At 39.9% G+C, this 19,752-nt stretch overlaps 2 protein-coding genes across 20 annotated transcripts in view; one reads left to right on the forward strand and one right to left on the reverse strand.

The window, feature by feature from the left end:
• The window catches only part of TOGARAM1 (TOG array regulator of axonemal microtubules 1), a 96,270-nt gene extending 89,997 nt beyond the window's left edge, over positions 1-6,273 (reverse strand). For 9 of the 13 annotated variants that reach the window (XM_066277835.1, XM_066277832.1, XM_066277839.1 and 6 more), the window contains exon 1: positions 3,986-6,272. In XM_066277835.1, the coding sequence (XP_066133932.1) occupies positions 3,986-6,028 (2,043 nt within the window). In that variant the 5' untranslated portion in view covers positions 6,029-6,272. Of the gene's footprint in view, positions 1-3,985 lie in introns of all 13 variants that reach the window. The other 4 variants (XM_066277844.1, XM_066277843.1, XM_066277840.1 and 1 more) reach the window with 2 other exon arrangements.
• A 108-nt stretch (positions 6,274-6,381) lies between these two features.
• Positions 6,382-19,752, forward strand: part of KLHL28 (kelch like family member 28) — a 49,677-nt gene continuing 36,306 nt past the window's right edge. Inside the window, exon 1 of one of the 7 annotated variants that reach the window (XM_066277851.1) lies at positions 6,382-6,651. Coding sequence is in view for 3 of the 7 variants with exons in the window: in XM_066277850.1 (XP_066133947.1) it covers positions 19,281-19,475 (195 nt within the window). In the remaining 4 variants the exon portion in view is untranslated. Of the gene's footprint in view, positions 6,652-7,322; positions 7,405-19,259; positions 19,476-19,752 lie in introns of those variants that run through there. The other 6 variants (XM_066277852.1, XM_066277847.1, XM_066277849.1 and 3 more) reach the window with 6 other exon arrangements.

Below are 19,752 nucleotides of genomic sequence, written 5' to 3' on the forward strand. Positions count from 1 at the left end.
AGAGCAATTTATAAATTCAATGCAATACCAATTAAAATACCAGTGACATACTTTAAAGATATAGATCACATATTCCAAAAATTTATATGGAATCTGAAAAGAACATGAATAGGGTCAGCAATCTTAAAAAAAGAATAATAAAGTGGGAGGTATCACACTTCCTGATATCAAGTTATACTACAAGGCCATTGTACTCAAAACAGCCTGGTACTGGCATAAGAACAGGCATATAGATCAATGGAACAGAACAGAGAACCCAGATATAAACCCACAGCTCTATGGACAACTGATATTTAACAAAGGAGGTAAGGCATACAATGGAGTAAAGACAGCCTCTTTAATAAATGGTGTTGGGAAAATTGGACAGCTACCTGCAAAAAAATGAAACTAGACCACCAACTTACACCATTCACAAAAATAAACTCAAAATGGATAAAACACTTAAATGTAAGCCGTGAAATCATAAGCATCTTAGAAGAAAACATAGGCAGTAAGCTCTCCGACATCTCTCGCAGTGATATATTTGCTGATTTATCTCCACGGGCAAGTGAAATAAAAGACAGGATAAACAAATGGGACTATATCAAACTAAAAAGCTTTTTCACAGCCAAAGACAACAAGAACAGAATAAAAACAGAAACTACACAATGGGAGAACATATTTGACAATACATCTGATAAGGGGTTAATAACCAAAATTTATAAAGAACTTGTAAATCTCAACACCAGGAAGACAAAAAATCCTATCAAAAAATGGGCGAAAGAAATGAATAGACACTTCTCCAAAGAGGACATACAGATGGCCAATAGGCATATGCAAAAATGCTCAACATCACTAATCATTAGAGAAATGCAAATTAAAACCACAATGAGATATCACCTCACACCAGTCAGAATGGCGCTCATCAACAGAACAACACAGAATAAGTGCTGGAAGGATGTGGAGAAAAGGGAACCCTCCTGCACTGCTGGTGGGAATGCAGAGTGGTGCAGCCTCTGTGAAAAACAGTATGGAGATTCCTCAAAAAATTAAAAATCGCCTGACCAGGCAGTAGTGCAGTGGGTAGAGCATTGGACTGGGATGTGGAAGGACACAGGTTCGAGACCCCGAGGTCGCCAGCTTGAGCGCAGGCTCCTCTGGTTTGAGCAAAAGCTCACCAGCTTGGACCCAAGGTCGCTGACTCGAGGAAGGGGTTACTCGGTCTGCTGAAGGCCCGCGGTCAGGGCACATATGAGAAAGCAATCAATGAACAACTAAGGTGTCGCAATGCGCAATGAAAAACTAATGATTGATGCTTCTCATCTCTCCGTTCCTGTCTGTGTGTCCCTGTCTATCCCTCTCTCTGTCTCTGAAATAAATAAATAAATAAAAATAAAAATCAAACTGCCTTTTGACCTAGCTGTCCCACTTTTAGGAATATACCCCAAGAACACCATAGAACTGTTCCAGAAGGAGAAATGCACCCCCATGTTCATGGCAGCATTGTTCACAATAGCAAAGATCTGAAAATAGCCCAAGGGTCCGTCAGTGGACGAGTGGATTAAAAAGTACTGGTACATATATACTATGGAATACTACTCAGCCATAAGAAATGATGACATTGGATCTTTTACAATAATAACATGATGGACCTTGATAACATTATATGGAGTGAAATAAGTAAATCAGAAAGAACTAAGAACAATATGAATCGATACATAGATGGGACATAAAAATGAGACTCAGAGACATGGACAAGAATGTGATGGTAACGGGGGTGGGGGCCAGGAAGGAGAGAGGGGGTGGGGGGAGGGGAGGGGCACAAAGAAAACCAGATAGAAGGTGACGGAAGACAATTTTACTTTGGGTGAGGGGTATTCAACATAATCAAATGTCAAAATAATCTCGAGATGTTTTCTCTGAACATATATACCCTGATTTATCAATGTCACCCCATTAAAATAATAATAAAAAAGACTTGGTCATTTTATTTTATTTATTTATTTATTTATTTTTTTTATTTATTCATTTTAGAGAGGAGAGAAAGAGAGAGAGAGGAGAGACAGAAAGAGAGAAGGGAGGGAGGAGCTGGAAGCTTCAACTCCCATATGTGCCTTGACCAGGCAAGCCCAGGTTTTGAACCGGCGACCTCAGCATTTCCAGGTCGACGCTTTATCCACTGCGCCACCACAGGTCAGGCAAGACTTGGTCATTTTAGAAAACGGAGAAAAACATAAAGAGTAGGAAAAACATTGAAAAAAAAAGAAAAAATAATAAAATTAATAAAAAAAAAAAATGTCAGGTAACATATTGGAAAAATATTATTTTTTTTAATTTTTTTTTTTTTTACAGAGAGAGAGTGAGTCAGAGAGAGGGATAGACAGGGACAGACAGACAGGAATGGAGAGAGATGAGAAGCATCAATCATCAGTTTTTCATTGCGCATTGCAACACCTTAGCTGTTCATTGATTGCTCTCTCATATATGCCTTGACCGTGGGCCTTCAGCAGACCTAGCAACCCCTTCCTGGAGCCAGCAATCCTGAGTTCAAGCTGGTGGGCTTCTGCTCAAACCAGATAAGCCCGCGCTCAAACTGGCAACCTCGGGGTCTCGAACCTGGGTCCTCAGCATCCCAGTCCAACGCTCCATCCACTGTGCCACCGCCTGGTCAGGCTTTCTTTTTAAAAATTTTTTTTTTTTATATTTTTAAAGAGAGTTACCTTTTTGGGTGCTCCTAATGTAATAAATGATGCAGATAAGGATTATTACGGAATGCTAAGAACAGCAGGTAAAAGGTTGTTAAGGTATTTACAAGGTCTCAAAATATCATCGTACAGATCATATGCTAATTATAAAGAAGAATAAACCTCTACAATGGTGTGCTTTAGCTATCACCACCTTAAGCAAGTGATCAAATTTAGCATCACCAATATTGGGACAACGTGCCTCGTGGTGTGATGTAAGGTTAGGTTCACAACATCTTTCCTATATAGTATTTCTGCTAAAACTGTATAAGGAAATGATCAGATAAATTAAGAATGTGGGAAATTCTACAAAACACTACCCAGACTCTTCAAAAAACTCAATGTCATGAATAAACAAACAAATAGGTGGACATATTTTTCTGGATAAGGAGAGATTATTAACCACACACGAACCTTAATTCGATCGTGGATGAGAAAAGTAAAACATACAGTATAAAACACATTTTGGGGACAACTAAAGAAATTTAAATACAGGCTTTATATTAGATATTGCTGAATTACTATTGATATTCTGAGGTGTGATAATAGTGTGATGGTTACAAGGGAGAATGTCATTCTCAGAAGATATATGCAGAAATATTTAGGAGTGAAATGGTTTGGCAAATATAGAGTACATAGGGCAAGATGGTAACAACTGGTAAATATAGATGAAATATAGGAATATTCACTGTACTATTTATTATATGTAGATTTGAAATTTTCAAAATAAAAATTTGGGGTGGGTGGGGGCAGGGAGGGGAATCTCTGTTCAGATGTCACATCTTCTGAGAAGGCTTTGTTGACTTTTCTAGCGGATTTTTTTGTTTTCAGTTTTCCCACAAGACTCTAAATTTCTATTTTAGCACTAAACAAATTTGTAACTGCCTGTTTACAGGTCTGACTTTTTGGAACTGGTCTCATTTCCATTCCCAGAACTTAGCTCTTTATCTGGTACCCACTAGGTAACTAGTGTTTGCTGTATGAATGAGAGAAGCAATATGCCAAAGTGACAGGTCAAAACTGAAATCTAGATATTATCTATATCACATTGTGCCTAGAATTTAATCAAACCCATCAAGCAGAAAGTGTATTAAATATTTCTATGTGATCTGTACTACTATAATAGATACCCACATCAGCCTTCAAATTGATTTAAAAACAAAGCATAATAACCCTAAAGCAGCCTCAACCTTAAATCATTACAGGCATGTTTTCATCTTAAATTCTTTTAGTTTCAACACAAGGAAATTAGAGATGCATACCTGTTCTACATCCTTGGACTTGGAGGTCTGGTTTTCTCCCATGACTCCAGGATGCTCATTTTCCCACGGTAATTTATTTTTTCCTTTTCCTGCACTTAATACCCTTCGGGTACAGACAGTGGGACTGTAAGATCCATACATTTGCATGCTATCCCTTGTGTGGTCAGCACAGTGACAGTATGCACTCTGAGTCCTGTTACCAGCCAAAAGCCAGTCTGTATCTGCTCCATGGGCCAAATGGCTTGACCTACCCTGGGCAGACGAAGGCATGAGCATGGCATACTCCACAAATCCCTGTTCCGTTAACTTTGGGAGGATTTTCCTGGCCAATCTGGCCTGCACAGCATTCATCACTCCATCACCATTATCTTGTAATTCAACAGTATCCACAGCTTTGAAAAGGATGCTGTTTTTACCTGAGCCCATTGATGATGCCAAGACAGCAAAGGCTTCCAGAGCTGCTTGGCGAACCCTGCGTTTGCTATCTACAAGAGCCGGGGCAAGATCAAAAGACAGTTTGGGTAAGTCAAAATCCTCACTGGGATAAGTTAAGAGGGAGCAAATACAAATGTTCACCACCTCCTCTCTCACTCTGGAATGCTTATGTTTGAGATGTTCCAGGAGTAAACAAAGCACCTGCTGAGGACCTACTTCCTTCATTAGCTTGAGGAAGATTTTCATGTATTCTTGTTTGATCACCAACTTGTTGTCTGCCAGCACTTTGACAGAGGCTGCTATAACTGGTCCCAAAAAGTGTTGTACTTGTTCCCCAAGGCGAATAACTAGTAAATGAAGAACCTGAAGTGTGCCGTAGACCACTCTGAAGTTTGAATCGTCTAACAAATTATACAGCAAGCTAATAAAACTGACAAGACTAGAATGAGGGGTCGAACTAGGGTTATACCGTCCCATCACCTGCTTTAGTTCCTCAACAGCCTGAGTCCGGCTCTTATAGTCCTCCTGATCTAACAATCTCGAATGCAGCTCCTGAGGAATAATCCCAAATTTGAGATTGCTGTTTGAAATGGTCGCTGCACAGGGAAGAGGATCTTCGGGAAATCCAGCGTCTTCAAGTTCCAAGTAATAAGGAACCTGACTGCCAAACTGGGACTCCAGGCGGCGATTGTAGTGTCTCCTCAGGGCAGAAGGCAGGCGAGAAATATAGGATTGAAACCTCTCTTGGCCAAGTCGCTCCCCAATTTGTTGAAGCGCAGAGAAAGCTGTCTCACATTCTTCTTCTATCTCCTGATCGCCAAGCTTTCGAGCTAAGGATATTATCACCTCGGTAAGATCAAGGCCGAGCAGCAAATCCTCAGGAGTCAGCAAGATAGGGAACAGTAGTGCTGTGGCAGCTCTAAGCCGGGCATCGGTACTTTCCAGTCCTTGCTGTATCAGCGTTCTCAGCACCTGTCCAGAACTACGTTTCAGACAGATGTGTAGGATCTGCAGGGCATCTTTACGCAGGGCTGGATTCTCTTCTCGCAGGGAGACAATCAGTTGCGGCAGAAGTGCTAAGCTAAAGGCCTCTTCCAATTGGCCTGCCTCCCCCTGACCCCGAAGGACGTCGGAGAGGAGCTGCAAGCAGAGCCGCTTCTCATCACTACCTCCTTCCACAAGCACTCGGCCCAGGGCTCGGTACAACGCTTCCTTCCGTCGGGGGAAGCCAAGTCGACCGCCCCGCCGCGGCAAAAGAGCCTGCAAAGCCTGGAAGGCCTCAGAGGGATCCGGCGCGGTCCGGAGGAGTTGAAGGAGCCTTGTCTCCTCTTCATCTCCCCCTGACAAGCTACCTCCAGTCCCAGAGCAACTATTTGAGATCGCCTCCGCGGGCATCAAGAGGGTCGAGGCCAGAGGCGAAGGCGTCGGGGGGCAGGAATCGTGGTCTCCTGAAACTCCACGGCAGCAGTTTTTCTCGCCTCTCATGGTGCCCCCACCTCGACTTTCATCAGTCACTGGGGCGGAAGGACGACAGCGGCTCTGGGAGCAACAGGAATACTGGGCTGGAAGGGAAAGCAGCAGGAGCAGCGCGGAGGGCGCAGCCGCCATGGAGGGTCGTTAGACGGCGGAGGCTGGAGAAAACCATCGTCTCTGAAGGCTGGATGAAGCCCAACCTTCTCGTTCCCTCTCCAAGCCCCAAGCTGCAGAGGAGGAAAAGAAACAGCTTCAGCTAGCTGCCAGGCCGTCTCCAATTCCCAAGGTCTTCGGCAAAATGGCCCCGGAAGAAGCCCCAGACCCCACAGCTACCTCCGGGCATAATCAGGAGCGCCACGTGACCAAACCGATCGCTTCCATGGTGATGTGTCCAGCGCGGACCTCTTGACCCGGAAATTGACCTGCCGTGGTGAATGCTGGGTCATGTAGTCCATGTCTGGTGTTAAGCCTAGACAGAAGTCTGGAAAAGGTAGTGAGAACGTTGCGGACGTAGGGAACTAAGCGAAAGTATGCAGAGCGGAGAAGGCGCGGGGGGAGGTGTTTGAGTCTGTCAGGGGGTGCGGTTTGAGGGAGAGGAAGCATTGGGCGGAAGTGACGGTCTCCAGATTCAGGGCGGAAGTGCCCTGCCCCACCCGTAAGAACTGAGGTTTGACTAGAGTCAAGAGGGGATCCTGCCCGGGCTCCAGTTGTCCACGGCTCCTCCTCCTGTCTTTGCCGGCAAGATTCTTGGGACTCAGGTATTTTCCTTTTGCTGTGCACCTGCGGGCGCAGGCATTGGCAGAGTTCCGCCCGAGTACCGCCGGTGCGTACAGAAATAAGCGGGAGCAAGCAGGGAGAGAGGAGACATCTTCTTGTGCAGGATTAGTGAGCGTTGTGAACGCGTTGCTCTCTACAACCCCGAGGAAGTGCACTTCTTCCTCCTGCCGTCGCTTACTGGGGCAGAAGGTCCAGATCAAGGCCAAGCTCCTGGCTTGTATACTTTTTTCAAAAACTGGTCTTTTGAGTTCTTACTCTCCCCACACAACCCCCTATACCCTTTTTCCTACTTTGCTTAACCCCAGGCCGTAGAAGGTTCAACGTTTTATGTCATTTTCCCTTTCTACTGTCACTCTAAGTTCTCTTTGAACACATTTAACCTGGAGATAAGTGTCTTTCCCTAAAACTCCGTCTCTGCCTTATAAGTTCTCAAAGTCTCCTAATGCAGCTCTGTGGGATTCACCCCTGCACCCCTCCCGCTCCCTCCGCCACCCAGTCTCCTTACAGGATCCTTGGTCTCCGCAGCCTTCAGTCTCCTGGAAACGGGAAAAACTAGGAAAATTTAATTTGGGGTAGAAATTCTCGATATCATGGTCCTAAGAGAATCTTGCCCTATAGATTTAAGGCTGATCCTAGACATTTCTTTGTTTTAGGTGAACTGTGAATTTGGTGAGCATTTTCTTGTAAAACATGAAAACTTAAGCGGACACAATTGAAGAGATGGAGTGTCTGGTGTAAGCCTGAGTTCTTTGAAGTGTGAAAGAGAATCTTTTGTTTTTGATGGGGTAACAGTTGCTTTTGAATGACCCTGTGGGAAAAGTCTCAGTTTTCATGGGAAGTCTCCAACTTAAACGCACTTCAAATGCAAGTGTACCTATCCTGATCTGTGCCACATGTGATGTCTCTTAAATACATTTTTGGTCTTAGAATAATCGAGTCACATGTGCCAAACTACTTTATAAATAATATTACTGAATAACTTAAGTTCAATATCTAGCTGTTGTCTTAAAGTGGAATTTAAATATCATGGTTTTCTTTTTTTCTTTTGGGACTAGAATAAATGTAAATGGGGCTTGTGTAAACCATGCATCCTTATTTGGGTTTTAAGTTCTAGGTTGTTTTTTAAAAGTACTCATTTCGGTGGTTAAATGAATCTGCCAAAATTTAGTTTGGCTTTGTTTCAGCAGATCAAAGAAAAACCACCTTCTGTTCCCCCTCATTTTTTTTTTTTTCTTCATTTTTTACTGAAGCTGGAAACAGGGAGAGACAGACTCCCGCATGCGCCCGACTGGGATCCACCCGGCACGCCCACCATGGGGCGACGCTCTGCCCACCAGGGGGCGATGCTCTGCCCATCCTGGGCGTCGCCATGTTGCTACCAGAGCCACTCTAGCGCCTGGGGCAGAGGCCACAGAGCCATCCCCAGCGCCCGGGCCATCTTTGCTCCAATGGAGCCTTGGCTGCGGGAGGGGAAGAGAGAGACCGAGAGGAAAGCGCGGCGGAGGGGTGGAGAAGCAAATGGGCGCTTCTCCTGTGTGCCCTGGCCAGAAATCGAACCCGGGTCCTCCGCACGCTAGGCCGACGCTCTACCGCTGAGCCAACCGGCCAGGGCCTCATTTTTTTTTTCTTGTAAGAGCATGGTAGGTAAGGGCAGAGAGAGAAAACCAAGAGATGGTTGTAGTAGTTGTAATGAAAAGAAAGGAATGTCTGGCCTGACCAGGCGGTGACCCAGTGGAGAGCGTTGGACTGGAATGCGGAGGACCCAAGGTTCGAGACCCTGAGGTTGCCAGCTTGAACGCGGGCTCATCTGGTTTGAGCAAAAGCTCACCAGCTTGAACCCAAGGTCGCTGGCTCGAGCAAGGGGTTACTCGGTCTGCTGAAGGCCCGTGGTCAAGGCACATATGAGAAAGCAATCAATGAACAACTAAGGTGCTGCAATGCGCAAGGAAAAACTAATGATTGATGCTTCTCATCTCTCCGTTCCTGTCTGTCCCTGTCTATCCCTCTCTCTGACTCACTCTCTGTCTCTGTAAGAAATAAATAAATAAATAAAATAATAAAATGTCTACATATATAAAAAAGGAATGCCTGGGTCTCAGATTTCCAATTATACTTTTACTCGTGTATTCTCAGACTTCAAGAGGCCAATTCAAGCTAATCTAAATAAGAGAATGATATACACATTAGAATGTACACATTAGAATGCCAGTTTATATTGAAATAGAAGAGTGTTCTTTCCAGGGATTTAGAATATTCAGGTTGAAAATCCAGTCTCTCTTTCCTGTATCTGAGAACTTGGAAATCCTGTAGTAAGTAGAGGTTGTGTGGTAATCATAGAGTCAAAGAAATGGAACTTGTAAAGTCTTAAATAATATTTATTATCAAAGTTATGGTAGATGCTTAAGAATTTTCCTTTGTCTCTATAGAGAATACTTATCAGGGGGCTTGGATACTTAAATCAACCAGTTATGATGTCCTTTTCCTTGGAACAAAGCAAGATGAATCTTCATTTTTACTACTTTCTCAGGGCCTTATAGAAGGATCACTGTTATAGATAGCAATGTATTTTTATCTGTTATATTTGATTTCTTTGATGAAGACTTGGAAAATGCATTTTAGCCCCCATGATGGATATTTAGGAAGTAGAATCTTAACAGCATCTCATATCTTACTAATTATCTTTTAGGATTATTTCGTGGAAGATAAAACACATCCATTTAATGTATATTCTGTGTATTTCTTAACAAAGATTTTAAAATCTTATTTTTGACTTCTAGGAATTTAAGGAATTCTAGGAATTGTAAGCTTTTTATATTAAACCGTAGGTAGAGATAGGATAAAAAACATTAATCAAATTCCAGAATAGTGGAATATACTGTTGGTGTATTAATATAAGGTGACCAATCATCCTCCTTTAGGGAGGACAGTCCTTCTTTTGTAAGTTCCTCCCTCAAAAAGGTCCTCCTACATGTCCTCCTTTTTGATATTGAGAGGCCAATCTGTAAATGTCCTTATTCGATTGATGCAGAGTCAATCCATTGTATGGGATGTGATGTATTTGTATCTAAATGAGTACTTTTTTTTTACAATTATTATTAAAAATTAATAGCCATGAAAGCATAATTACAATATAAAATATTATAAATGTTTTTATTTTGCACTTATCATATTATAGTGTATTATTGTTGCAATGAATAAAATGTTACTTTTATTTCCGATATTGTTTTCTTCAATTTATTTTTGTCCTCATTTTCATTGTAAAAAAGTTGGTCACCTTAATTAATAGTACACTTCTGAAAGTAGAAAGAGGGTAAATTAGGATACATTGAAAATAGCAAATTCAGGTAAAACAAGTTAAAATATCAATTTCAAAAAAGTTTAGTTGAAATAATGGATTATTATAGGAGTGTTAATGATAGATACCTTAATTTTTGAGCTATATTTAAGTAAGGTAAACACAATTGCCCTAAAAACATCCTTTATTTCCTTCATTAGTGACTAGATATTACGTGGTTGGATCAACCACTTTAGTTTTTTCTGTATTCCTACTCAAATTTTACTGACATCCAAGAATAATGATAATTAGTGTGAGTTCTGTAAACTAGTAAGAATTTAGTATAGGTTAAGAAGTTGTTGGTTGGATTGTGTCTTTCCTGTCTCTCTTTATCTATCTCTTCCTCTCTCGTTAAAATCAATAAATAGAAATTAAAACAAACAAAAAAACATGGCCACATAGCTCGGTTGGTTAAAGCATTGTCCCGAACGAAGCACAGAGGTTCCTGGTTTGATCCCTAGTCAGGGCATATACAGGAACAGACTGATGTTCCTTACTTTCTCTCTCTCTCTCTCTCTATCTCTGTCTCTTCCTCTCTCATTAAAATCAATAAATGAAAAAATTTTTAAGAAGTTGTGAAGAAATACTATGCAAATGAAAGGTGCTATTAATATTAACAGGTTATTATAAGCATACTATTTCTTGAGTGTTTGCTATCTGCCATAAACTGTACTAGGTACTTAATGAATTTTAATTCATTTATCTTCACAACAAATTTTTTTGGTCACATTTTCTGCATTTGTACTATGGCACATTTTTTTCTTTTTAAGATTTTATATACTGATTTTATAGAGAGAAAGGGAGTGGACAGGAACAGGGAGCATCAACTCATAGTTGCTTCTTGTATGTGCCCTGGCCCCAGCAAGCCCAGGGCTTTGAACCAACAACCTCAGCATTCCAGGTCAATGCTTATTTTATGGATGTTTCCATTGGAAAGCAATTGGACAGAAAAGGAAAATAAAATTGAGGCCATGGCCTGTAGTTGGCTTAGCAGTAGAGTGTCGGTTGGGTGTGTGGAAGTTGGGTTTGATTCAGATCAGGGCACACAGGAGAAGTGACCATCTGTATCTCCCCCCCTCCTTCATCTCTCTCTCTCTCTCTCTCTCTCTCCCCCCCTCTCCCTTTCTCTCTCTCTCTCCTTCTCTCTCCCTTTCTCTCCCTCTCTCTTCCTCTCCCACAGCCATGGGTCAGTTGATTCGAACACATCACCCTGGGCACTGAGGATGGCTCCCAGGGAGCCTTTACCTCAGGTGCTAAAAATAGCTTGGTTGCCAGCATGGCCCCAGGTGAGCAGAGCACCAGCCCCAGATGAGGGTTGCCGGCTGGAACCTGGTAGGGCCACATGCAGGAGTCTGTAACTCCACTCAGAAAGTAAAATTCAAATTAGTTAATTTAGCTACTTTGTTGGAGCTTTGGAAAAGTTTTGGTGAGGTGTTGAAACTATAGGATAGAATTAGATTTTTCCATTATTGATCATTCATATCTTTTATACGATATCATTTGATTATATATGTTCTAATCTTTTTGGGTTTCTGTTCTGAATCTTTTTTAGTTTCTTGTATGAGTCAAAACTTTAAGAAAGTTAAGAATTATGAGTTTATTTTTACACATGTGGGATTAAACAGGTGCTCTTGATGTATGTCAGTGATATATTTTAAATTACTTAGGTTTATGTTTCAAAGCCATTGTGCATTTATGACTGAGTCAAAACTATAATTTTACACAGAAATCCAATTTTTGTTGCCTTTTAAGCACTAATTTGTGTAAGCTATCAGGATTTCACATCCATTGCAACCAGTTTTTCAGTGGATGGCTTGATTATGTAACTTTTAGTTTTTAGTAGTGGCTTTGGGGACTTGCTTTCTTCTGTGTTATTCCTGAATCAGTGATGTAATGATTCATATTATGACAGGCTCTAATTTCACTTTTGTTCCTTCACATATAATGAAAGTCAGTCACAGAGTAAAGGAAAACTTGTGCTATAGACTCACTGATAAATTATGTCATCAATTGAGTTCTTCTGTGAGGAGAGTTGAACTATGGGAAAAAATTTAAGAAAACAGCTGATTTGATAAAAATATTCTCTTAAATTTCTAAATTACACTCTTTACAGAAAACTGCATGTGTGTTTGGACTTTTTTTTTTTTTTTAACAAGCCTCATTTCCCTTCACCATTTATTTGCTTTCATTGCAGCAGATAATTGGCTCCCAGCTGATTTCAGCACCACTGTTTTGTAGCTGAGGTGTCAATTAAGTAGTTACTAAACACACAGCTTGACCTTTACTAGCTTTGTTTCTGAACCTAAAATTGTGAACCTGCTGTAGACTCTGGAAAGTTGAACTCTTATCGAGCATTGTCTTTATATTGTGAATGTTGATATAAACAAGAATGTGATTAAAAGTGAAGTACAGTGCTATCACCTTTTGTAAAAGTTTTCAAATGAATGTCATTTATTCAATATTGACTAATCCAGTTACCTGGATTAGGATACTCCTCAATCTTTGTTTTATGATACCAAAATTAAAAACAAAATGAGTATGGCAGGGATGTGGTAGAAAAAGAATCAGTTCTTCTGTGATATAAATAACAAAAAGAAATGAATGTTCCATGGATCCCTCCTTCATTGTAAATCTTTTATGTGTTTTTGTATCTGATGTACATAGTGTTTGTTTATATCATATATCTGTATAGGTATGTGATCTGTCCTTTTTGTGTTTCTGCTTTGTACCTTTTTTTGTTTCTTGTTTGAATTAAAAACTTGAAGAATAAGAAATAATGAGCTTATAAGTGAGTCAGTGTATAAGAACTGTGGAGACAGGGTATCAAATTTTAAATCTTCCTTTGGGTTTAATTTCTTCATGCCTCAGATTTCTTCATCTGTAAAATGGGAATAACAACAACAGTGCCTATCTCATGGTGTTACTTTGAGGCTGAAAGGAATTAATATATGTGAAAAGCTTAATACATTATGACAAAGTCATTCTACATGCTCTTTGTAGAGTAAATTAGTTTTGTCAGGAGTAGCAACAATTATAAATAGATTCAGTAAATTTTTTTTAAACTTTTTTTATTACTGATTTTTAGCAAGAGAAGAAGGGAGAGAGAGAGAGAGACAGGAACATAGATCTGTTCCTATATGTGTCCTGATTGGGGATCAGACCGGCAATTTTCAGCATTGAGATTTTTTTTTTAAATGTAATGTGTAGAGAAAATTGTTCTAGTACTTTAAAAAAATTATATTCCCAGTAATATCTCTTGATTGTGTGACCTTATGGATTCATTTAAATTCTCTGAACTTCAGATTCTTCATTTGTCTTATGCCACTAGTACCTTATATATTTTTTTCATGCATAAATTTTCAAAAACATCCAAAAGTGGAGTAGAATAATATGATGAACCCTCGTGTGCCTGTCACCTAGTTTCAACAGTTATCAACTCATGACATCATTCTTTTTCCATCCATTCCTTCATCCTGTATTAGTTTGAAGCAAATCCCTCAGGTTATATTATTTTTTCTGCAGATATTTCAGTATGGATTTGTATGTATAAAAGATAAAACTTCTAAAAATGTGACTACAGTATCACTGTTCAGCAATAAAATATAACAATGATTACTTAAGATAATCAATAATTTAGTCAATGTCCAATTTTTAGTTGTTTCCTTGTGTGTGTATGTGTACATACTCATGTATGTGCACGTACCTGTATGTTGTATTTGATTGATGTTTCTTTTAAGTTTATTTTAATCTTTTAATTTTTTAAAAATTTTATTTTTCTTTTAGTTTATTATTGAAGCATGCACAAGCTATTCCATAAGATTTCTCAGTCAGGATATTTTTGGTTATTGCATCCTTCTGTTTGTATGTTTTCTGTATTTCTTGTAAGTTCGAGTTGGAGCTATATTGTTTACTACATGTTTGATTTTGGTATGTGGAGGGTGGGTTGCAGGAATATCATAGGTGGCATTCTAGTCTTTCATGAGAAAGCCTGATGTCTCTCTTTTAGTGATGATAGCAGTACTTCATAATCAGTGCCTGCTTCCATTAATTCATTAAGATTGCCAAATGTTGGTATTCTGTCATTTCTTCTTTATTTACTAACTGGAGTACTTTTATAAAGAGAATCCTCCCCTCAGCTGCTGGTAACCCAGTGGTACCCTCAGTATAGGAAACATAAAAATGTTTGATTCTTTCCTTTTGGTTCCTAGATTTCCATAATGAGTTGGCTTAGCAGCATTTTCCAGTGGTGATCAATTAGGACTTTTAAAAAAAACTAGTATAATTTTATCATTATGAACTCATGGATTTAAGTATATCCGATGTGTTTTAATTGATTGCAGTTATGATTATTGGCGATCAGTTTGTTCCATCTTTGGCTAGTGAGAGCTTATTCACTTTAACTCCTAATTTTTTTTTTAATGACCTCAGTCATTGATAGCTTTCTTGCTGCTTAGTATGTAAAGATTCCAAATTTGTCTTGGCATTTTTCTGCCCCGGGCCTAAAATCAGAGTTCTGTTCTCTTGGAAGGAGACAATATTTCGGGGCCATATTTTAATGCAAGAACTGCTCTTTGCTACTGGGTTGGTCAGAGTTTCCAGCCCTTTTCAGTAGACAGCTAGATGATATAATTTAATATTCTTTTAATAATATTATGTACATTTTAATATCTCTTATATGCTTTGTTATATATGTAGATTATTAGCATTTGTAAATAATGTTTCTCTATTCTGTATATTATTTTATTCAAAATCAGACTACAAAGCTTATACTTAATGTCTCAGTCCTACATCTTTATCTTTTTACTCTCATACTGAGAATTCCAGGTTACAGTGACCCTAGGGATGATAGAATTAGGAATTTCCCATTATTATGCATTTACGGCAATGCACATGTAATAATTTCATAATGCAAACAACACTTTCACTAATAATGTGATTACCAAAAAGAGTTTAAGATTTTGGTGAGGGAAGCTATATCCCACTAGGGATGGTATATTAAATTATTATTTTAAGGTTACATGAAATGCTATCGTTGATTCACTAACTCAGTGGTTCTCAAAGTGTGCACCAGGGCGCACTGGTGTGCCCTAGAAGATTTCCAGGTGCGCCCTATGGTATTCCAGAGAAATATGGGCCTGTTGGGGACCAAAAATCCAACAGGGTTTTTGGAGTTTAGATTTTTGGGGGACAGAGATGTGGGGAATTGGCTCTAAGCTGACAGTCTGCCTAACCCCCCACCTCACTTGCCTGATTAGGTTGCAAAAGGCTGTTAAGCTGTGGTGCTGGATTGTTTACACTACCCCCCATGTTCCCCAGAAAGACTGGAGGCAAATTTCTTCTATCCTTTGTTTGGTGTAAAGTTAAGATTTGCTAATGGCCTCACTTTGCCCTATAAATAAAGCAAGATGTGGTTTTTGGGTGCACTTTGTTCTTGCCAGCAGCAATTACAGGGCCCTCCTGACCCTGTATTTTTTTAATGCTGCATATTTTCTTAATTCCACACTGTTCCCACTCGGGACCTGGAATTACTAGCTGCTCTGGTTCATGGCATGTGCCCAGATATAAAAATAAATATAGTTACTCATACCATTTCATTACGGAAGTACCGCTCTTTTTGTTAACACATCATTATTATATTTATTATTAACACATTATATTATTTTTAGATAAATACACCCAAATAAAATGGGTAGATTTCTCAAAAAGCGTGATATTGAAGAATTGGATTCTGGAAGTGAGCAAAAGTTAAGTGTAAATAAAATAGTACTTGAAGGCTGATGGGCAGAATTTAATTTATAGCATTTTCCATCACTTAACACTGAACAATACGATTGGATTAGAAACCTATTCATGGAAGCTTCAAGTGATTTTGGTTTAACATTAAGAGAAGAAGAACTGGCAGCTATATCCACTGATGGTGGATTGATTATTAAACATAAGGAATTGTCTCTTGAAGCCTTTTGGATTTCTATAAAAGAATATGTGGCAATATCTAAAAAAAGCTTTGAACATTTTACTACAATTTTCAATATCCTATTTATGTGAATTAGGATTTTCTACCCTCAACAAAATTAAGAGTAAAAAGAGAGGAATTCTTCAATGTATTGACGAGGAAATGAGAGTTTGCCTTTCAAATATATGCCCAAACATTGAAGAAATCGCTAGGACACATCAAGCTCATGTTTCTCATAAACACAAGAATGAAAAAACTTAACACATTGGCACTGGGACCTGTTGAATTTACTAAATCTTATTAAGAATGTATCTATATATATATATATATATACAAAGATAACTTTTTTTAACCCCTTTTTTACAAATTCTAAAAAGCATAACTCAAAATGTAACAAAAAATTGTTTTAATGTCAGGATAAATTTCATTTTGTCATATTTATTTCATTTAATTACCATAAAAGCACGCTTGGACTTTATATTTTTTTCTTTATAACATATTTCTCAGAAATTTGTATATAGTGCACCTACAATTATTTGTAGGATTTTTTTTTTTTTTTTTTGGTGACAGAGACAGAGAGAGGAATAGACAGACAGGAAGGGGAAGAGATGAGAAGCATCAATTCTTTGTTGTGGTACCTTAGTTTCTCAGTGATTGCTTTCTCATATGTGCCTTGACCAGGGGGGCTACAGCAGACTGAGTGGCCCCTTGCTCAAGCCAGTGACCTTAGGTTTAAGCTGGTGAGTCTTGCTCAAACCAGATGAGCCCGTGCTCAAACTGGCGACCTTGGGGTTTCGAACCTGGGTCCTCCGCGTCCCAGTCCGATGCTCTATCCACTGTGCCACTGTCTAGTCAGGCTATTTTTAGGATTTTAAATGCGCCCTGACTTCAAAAAGTCTGAGAACCACTGCACTAACTAGATAAACATTGGGTCCTTTGCTTCCTTTTATTTTCATATTTCTTGTGGATTATGTTTTTAAGATTTAATGTTGCTTTGTAATTTTTTTTAATAAAAAAATTTTATTTATTTATTTTTTTTACAGAGACAGAGAGAGAGAGGGATAGACAGGGACAGACAGACAGGAACTGAGAGATGAGAAGCATCAATCATTAGTTTTTCATTGCGACACCTTAGTTCATTGATTGCTTTCTCGTATGTGCCTTGACCTTGGGGTTACAGCAGACCGAGTAACCCCTTGCTCGAACCAGCAACCTTGGATCCAAGCTGGTGAGCTTTTGCTCAAACCAGATGAACCCACGCTCAAGCTGGCGACCTCGGGGTTTCGAACCTGGGTCCTTCCGCATCCCAGTCCAACGCTCTATCCACTGCACCACCACCTGGTCAGGCTGTTGCTTTGTAATTGTGTAAAATACTTTCCTGATTAAATCTATAAAATGGTATATTCAAAGATGTTTAGCTTCTCTATCTACCTCACTCTGTTTGCTCCCTCCTATAGGTAACCTTTTAAAATATATATTATTTAGGCCCTGGCCTTTTCCCTGGTTGGCAAACTGTGGCTCGCGAGCCACAGGTGACTCTTTGGCCCCTTGTGTGTGGCTCTTCCACAAAATACCACATGCGGGCACTAACTCGATAAGGAATGTACCTACCTATATAGTTTGAGTTTAAAAATTTGGCTCTCAAAAGAAATTTCAATCCCTGTACTGTTGATATTTGGCTCTGTTGACTGAGTTTGCTGACCACTGAGTTAGAGCATCAACCTGAAACACCAAGGTTGCAAGTTCAGTCCCCAGTCAGAGCACATATGGGAAGCGATCAGTGTATAATTAAGTAGAACAAGAAATGAATGCCTTGTGCTCTCTCTTTCTCTTTGTCTGTCTCCCCCATCCCTTTGCCTCTCTTAAAATCAATTAATAAATAATAATTTTAATATTATTTAATATTTTCTTTTTTAAATCAGTTTTTTATTTGCAATTCACTTATAATATTATATTAGCTTCAGATGTACAATACAGTGATTAGATATTATATAACTTACTAAGTGATTATCCTTTAAGTTTTATGCCCAACTGATAGCATACCTAATTATTAGAATATTATTGACTATATTCCCTATGCTGTACTTTACATCCCTGTGCTTACAACCAATTTGACTTAATTTCTTCACCTTTTTCACCCCCTTCGCCCATCTGGCAACCATCAACATGTGCTCTGTATCTATGAGTCTGTTACTGTTCTGCTTGTTCACTTATTTTGTTTTGTAGACTCAATTGTTGCTAGATATTTATTTGTTGCCATTTTATTTATATTTTTATCTTTTTTCTTCTGTTTTTTATTTTTTATAAAAGGGATATGTATGTTCGTAATCTCTCCTTTCTTAGGTAAAGGTGACATACTATACACATATTTCTCTTCCTTGCTGGACTTGGGGAGGTCCCTGCAGAGTTGTATATGCAGAGATACCTCATTCTTTTTCACAGCTGCAAAGTACTTCATTGTGTGGATGTGTCATATTTTTAACCCATTCTTTTGTTGGTCAACATTAGGGTTGTGTTACAATTCTTGGTCAGTTGGTTCTTGGTGTCTCAAGTATGAAACTAAGAAGCATAAAGTATTATATTTGTAAGAGATGGCACTCGATCACCAGGTGTGCAGGCTTTATTAGAGGAGAAAGACTTGCCAGGGCACTCCTCTGGGAGAAGTGCACCAGTACAAGCTGGGGGACAAATTATATGGGGTCAAGAAGAATTTTGAGCATGTGGGTGTTGAATCAAAAGTCCTGGTATGGGCCCTGGCCGGTTGGCTCAGTGGTAGAGCGTCGGCCCAGCGTGCAGGAGTCCCAGGTTTGATTCCCGGCCAGGGCACACAGGAGAGGCGCCCATTTGCTTCTCCACCCCTCCCCCTCTCCTTCCTCTCTGTCTCTCTCTTCCCCTCCTGCAGCGAGGCTCCATTGGAGCAAAGATGGCCCGGGCGCTGGGGATGGCTCTGTGGCCTCTGCCTCAGGCACTAGAATGGCTCTGGACGCAACAGAGCAACGCCCCAGAGGGGCAAAGCATCCCCCCCTGGTGGGAATGCTGGGTGGATCCCGGTCGGGTGCATGCGGGAGTCTGTCTGACGCCTCCCCGTTTCCAGCTTCGGAAAAATGAAAAAAAAAAAAGAAAGTCCTGGTATGTCCGGAGTCCCTCCTTGGGGCGGCTTATCAGCTTCTTGGAATTCCTCTGTCTCAGGGGCCATAGTCCAGTAAGGGTGAGGTCTGACAGATAAGTGGAACAACAAGAGGGCAGTTTGGAATACACGTATCTATCATTTCTCAGCTCTGTGGTTACACATAAAAGAAAGGCAGTTATTAATTTTATAATATATGGTGAAGGGTGATGAGGAGAAAGAGGAGAAAAAATTGGAAAACTATTGCTTCTTCTGGAGAGAACTCAAGAAGGGAACCTTGCCAAGCCAAGTCCCTCATCCAGTTAAGGAGGTCATCAATTTCCATGCTGTGAGGTCTGAACCAGGCGATGTCTCCGAAACCCTGAGTGAGGAAGTAAAAAAATTTTGCGAGGTAATAATTATGAATTGCTTGCTGTGAGTGCCAAGTGGACAGAGTGACATGGTGATACATGGTCTCCTGGTTGAGCCTCATGAGACATGCTGGTCTGGTTCCTCTCGAATGGGAGGACATATGGAGATTTTTAGAGACAGGGAACCTGTTGGTGTAAGTTTTAGAAGGACTGAATATGTGTGGTTTAAAAGGAAGGGGGTTTGGAGAACATTCAGGAGGGAGCTTCTCGGGGTGAGGGGCAGCTTCTTCCTGCTGTCATCCCTACCTATTTGATATT

The sequence above is a fragment of the Saccopteryx bilineata genome, chromosome 4 (genome assembly GCF_036850765.1).
Source record: "Saccopteryx bilineata isolate mSacBil1 chromosome 4, mSacBil1_pri_phased_curated, whole genome shotgun sequence".
In the NCBI taxonomy this organism is placed as follows: Eukaryota; Metazoa; Chordata; class Mammalia; order Chiroptera; family Emballonuridae; genus Saccopteryx; species Saccopteryx bilineata.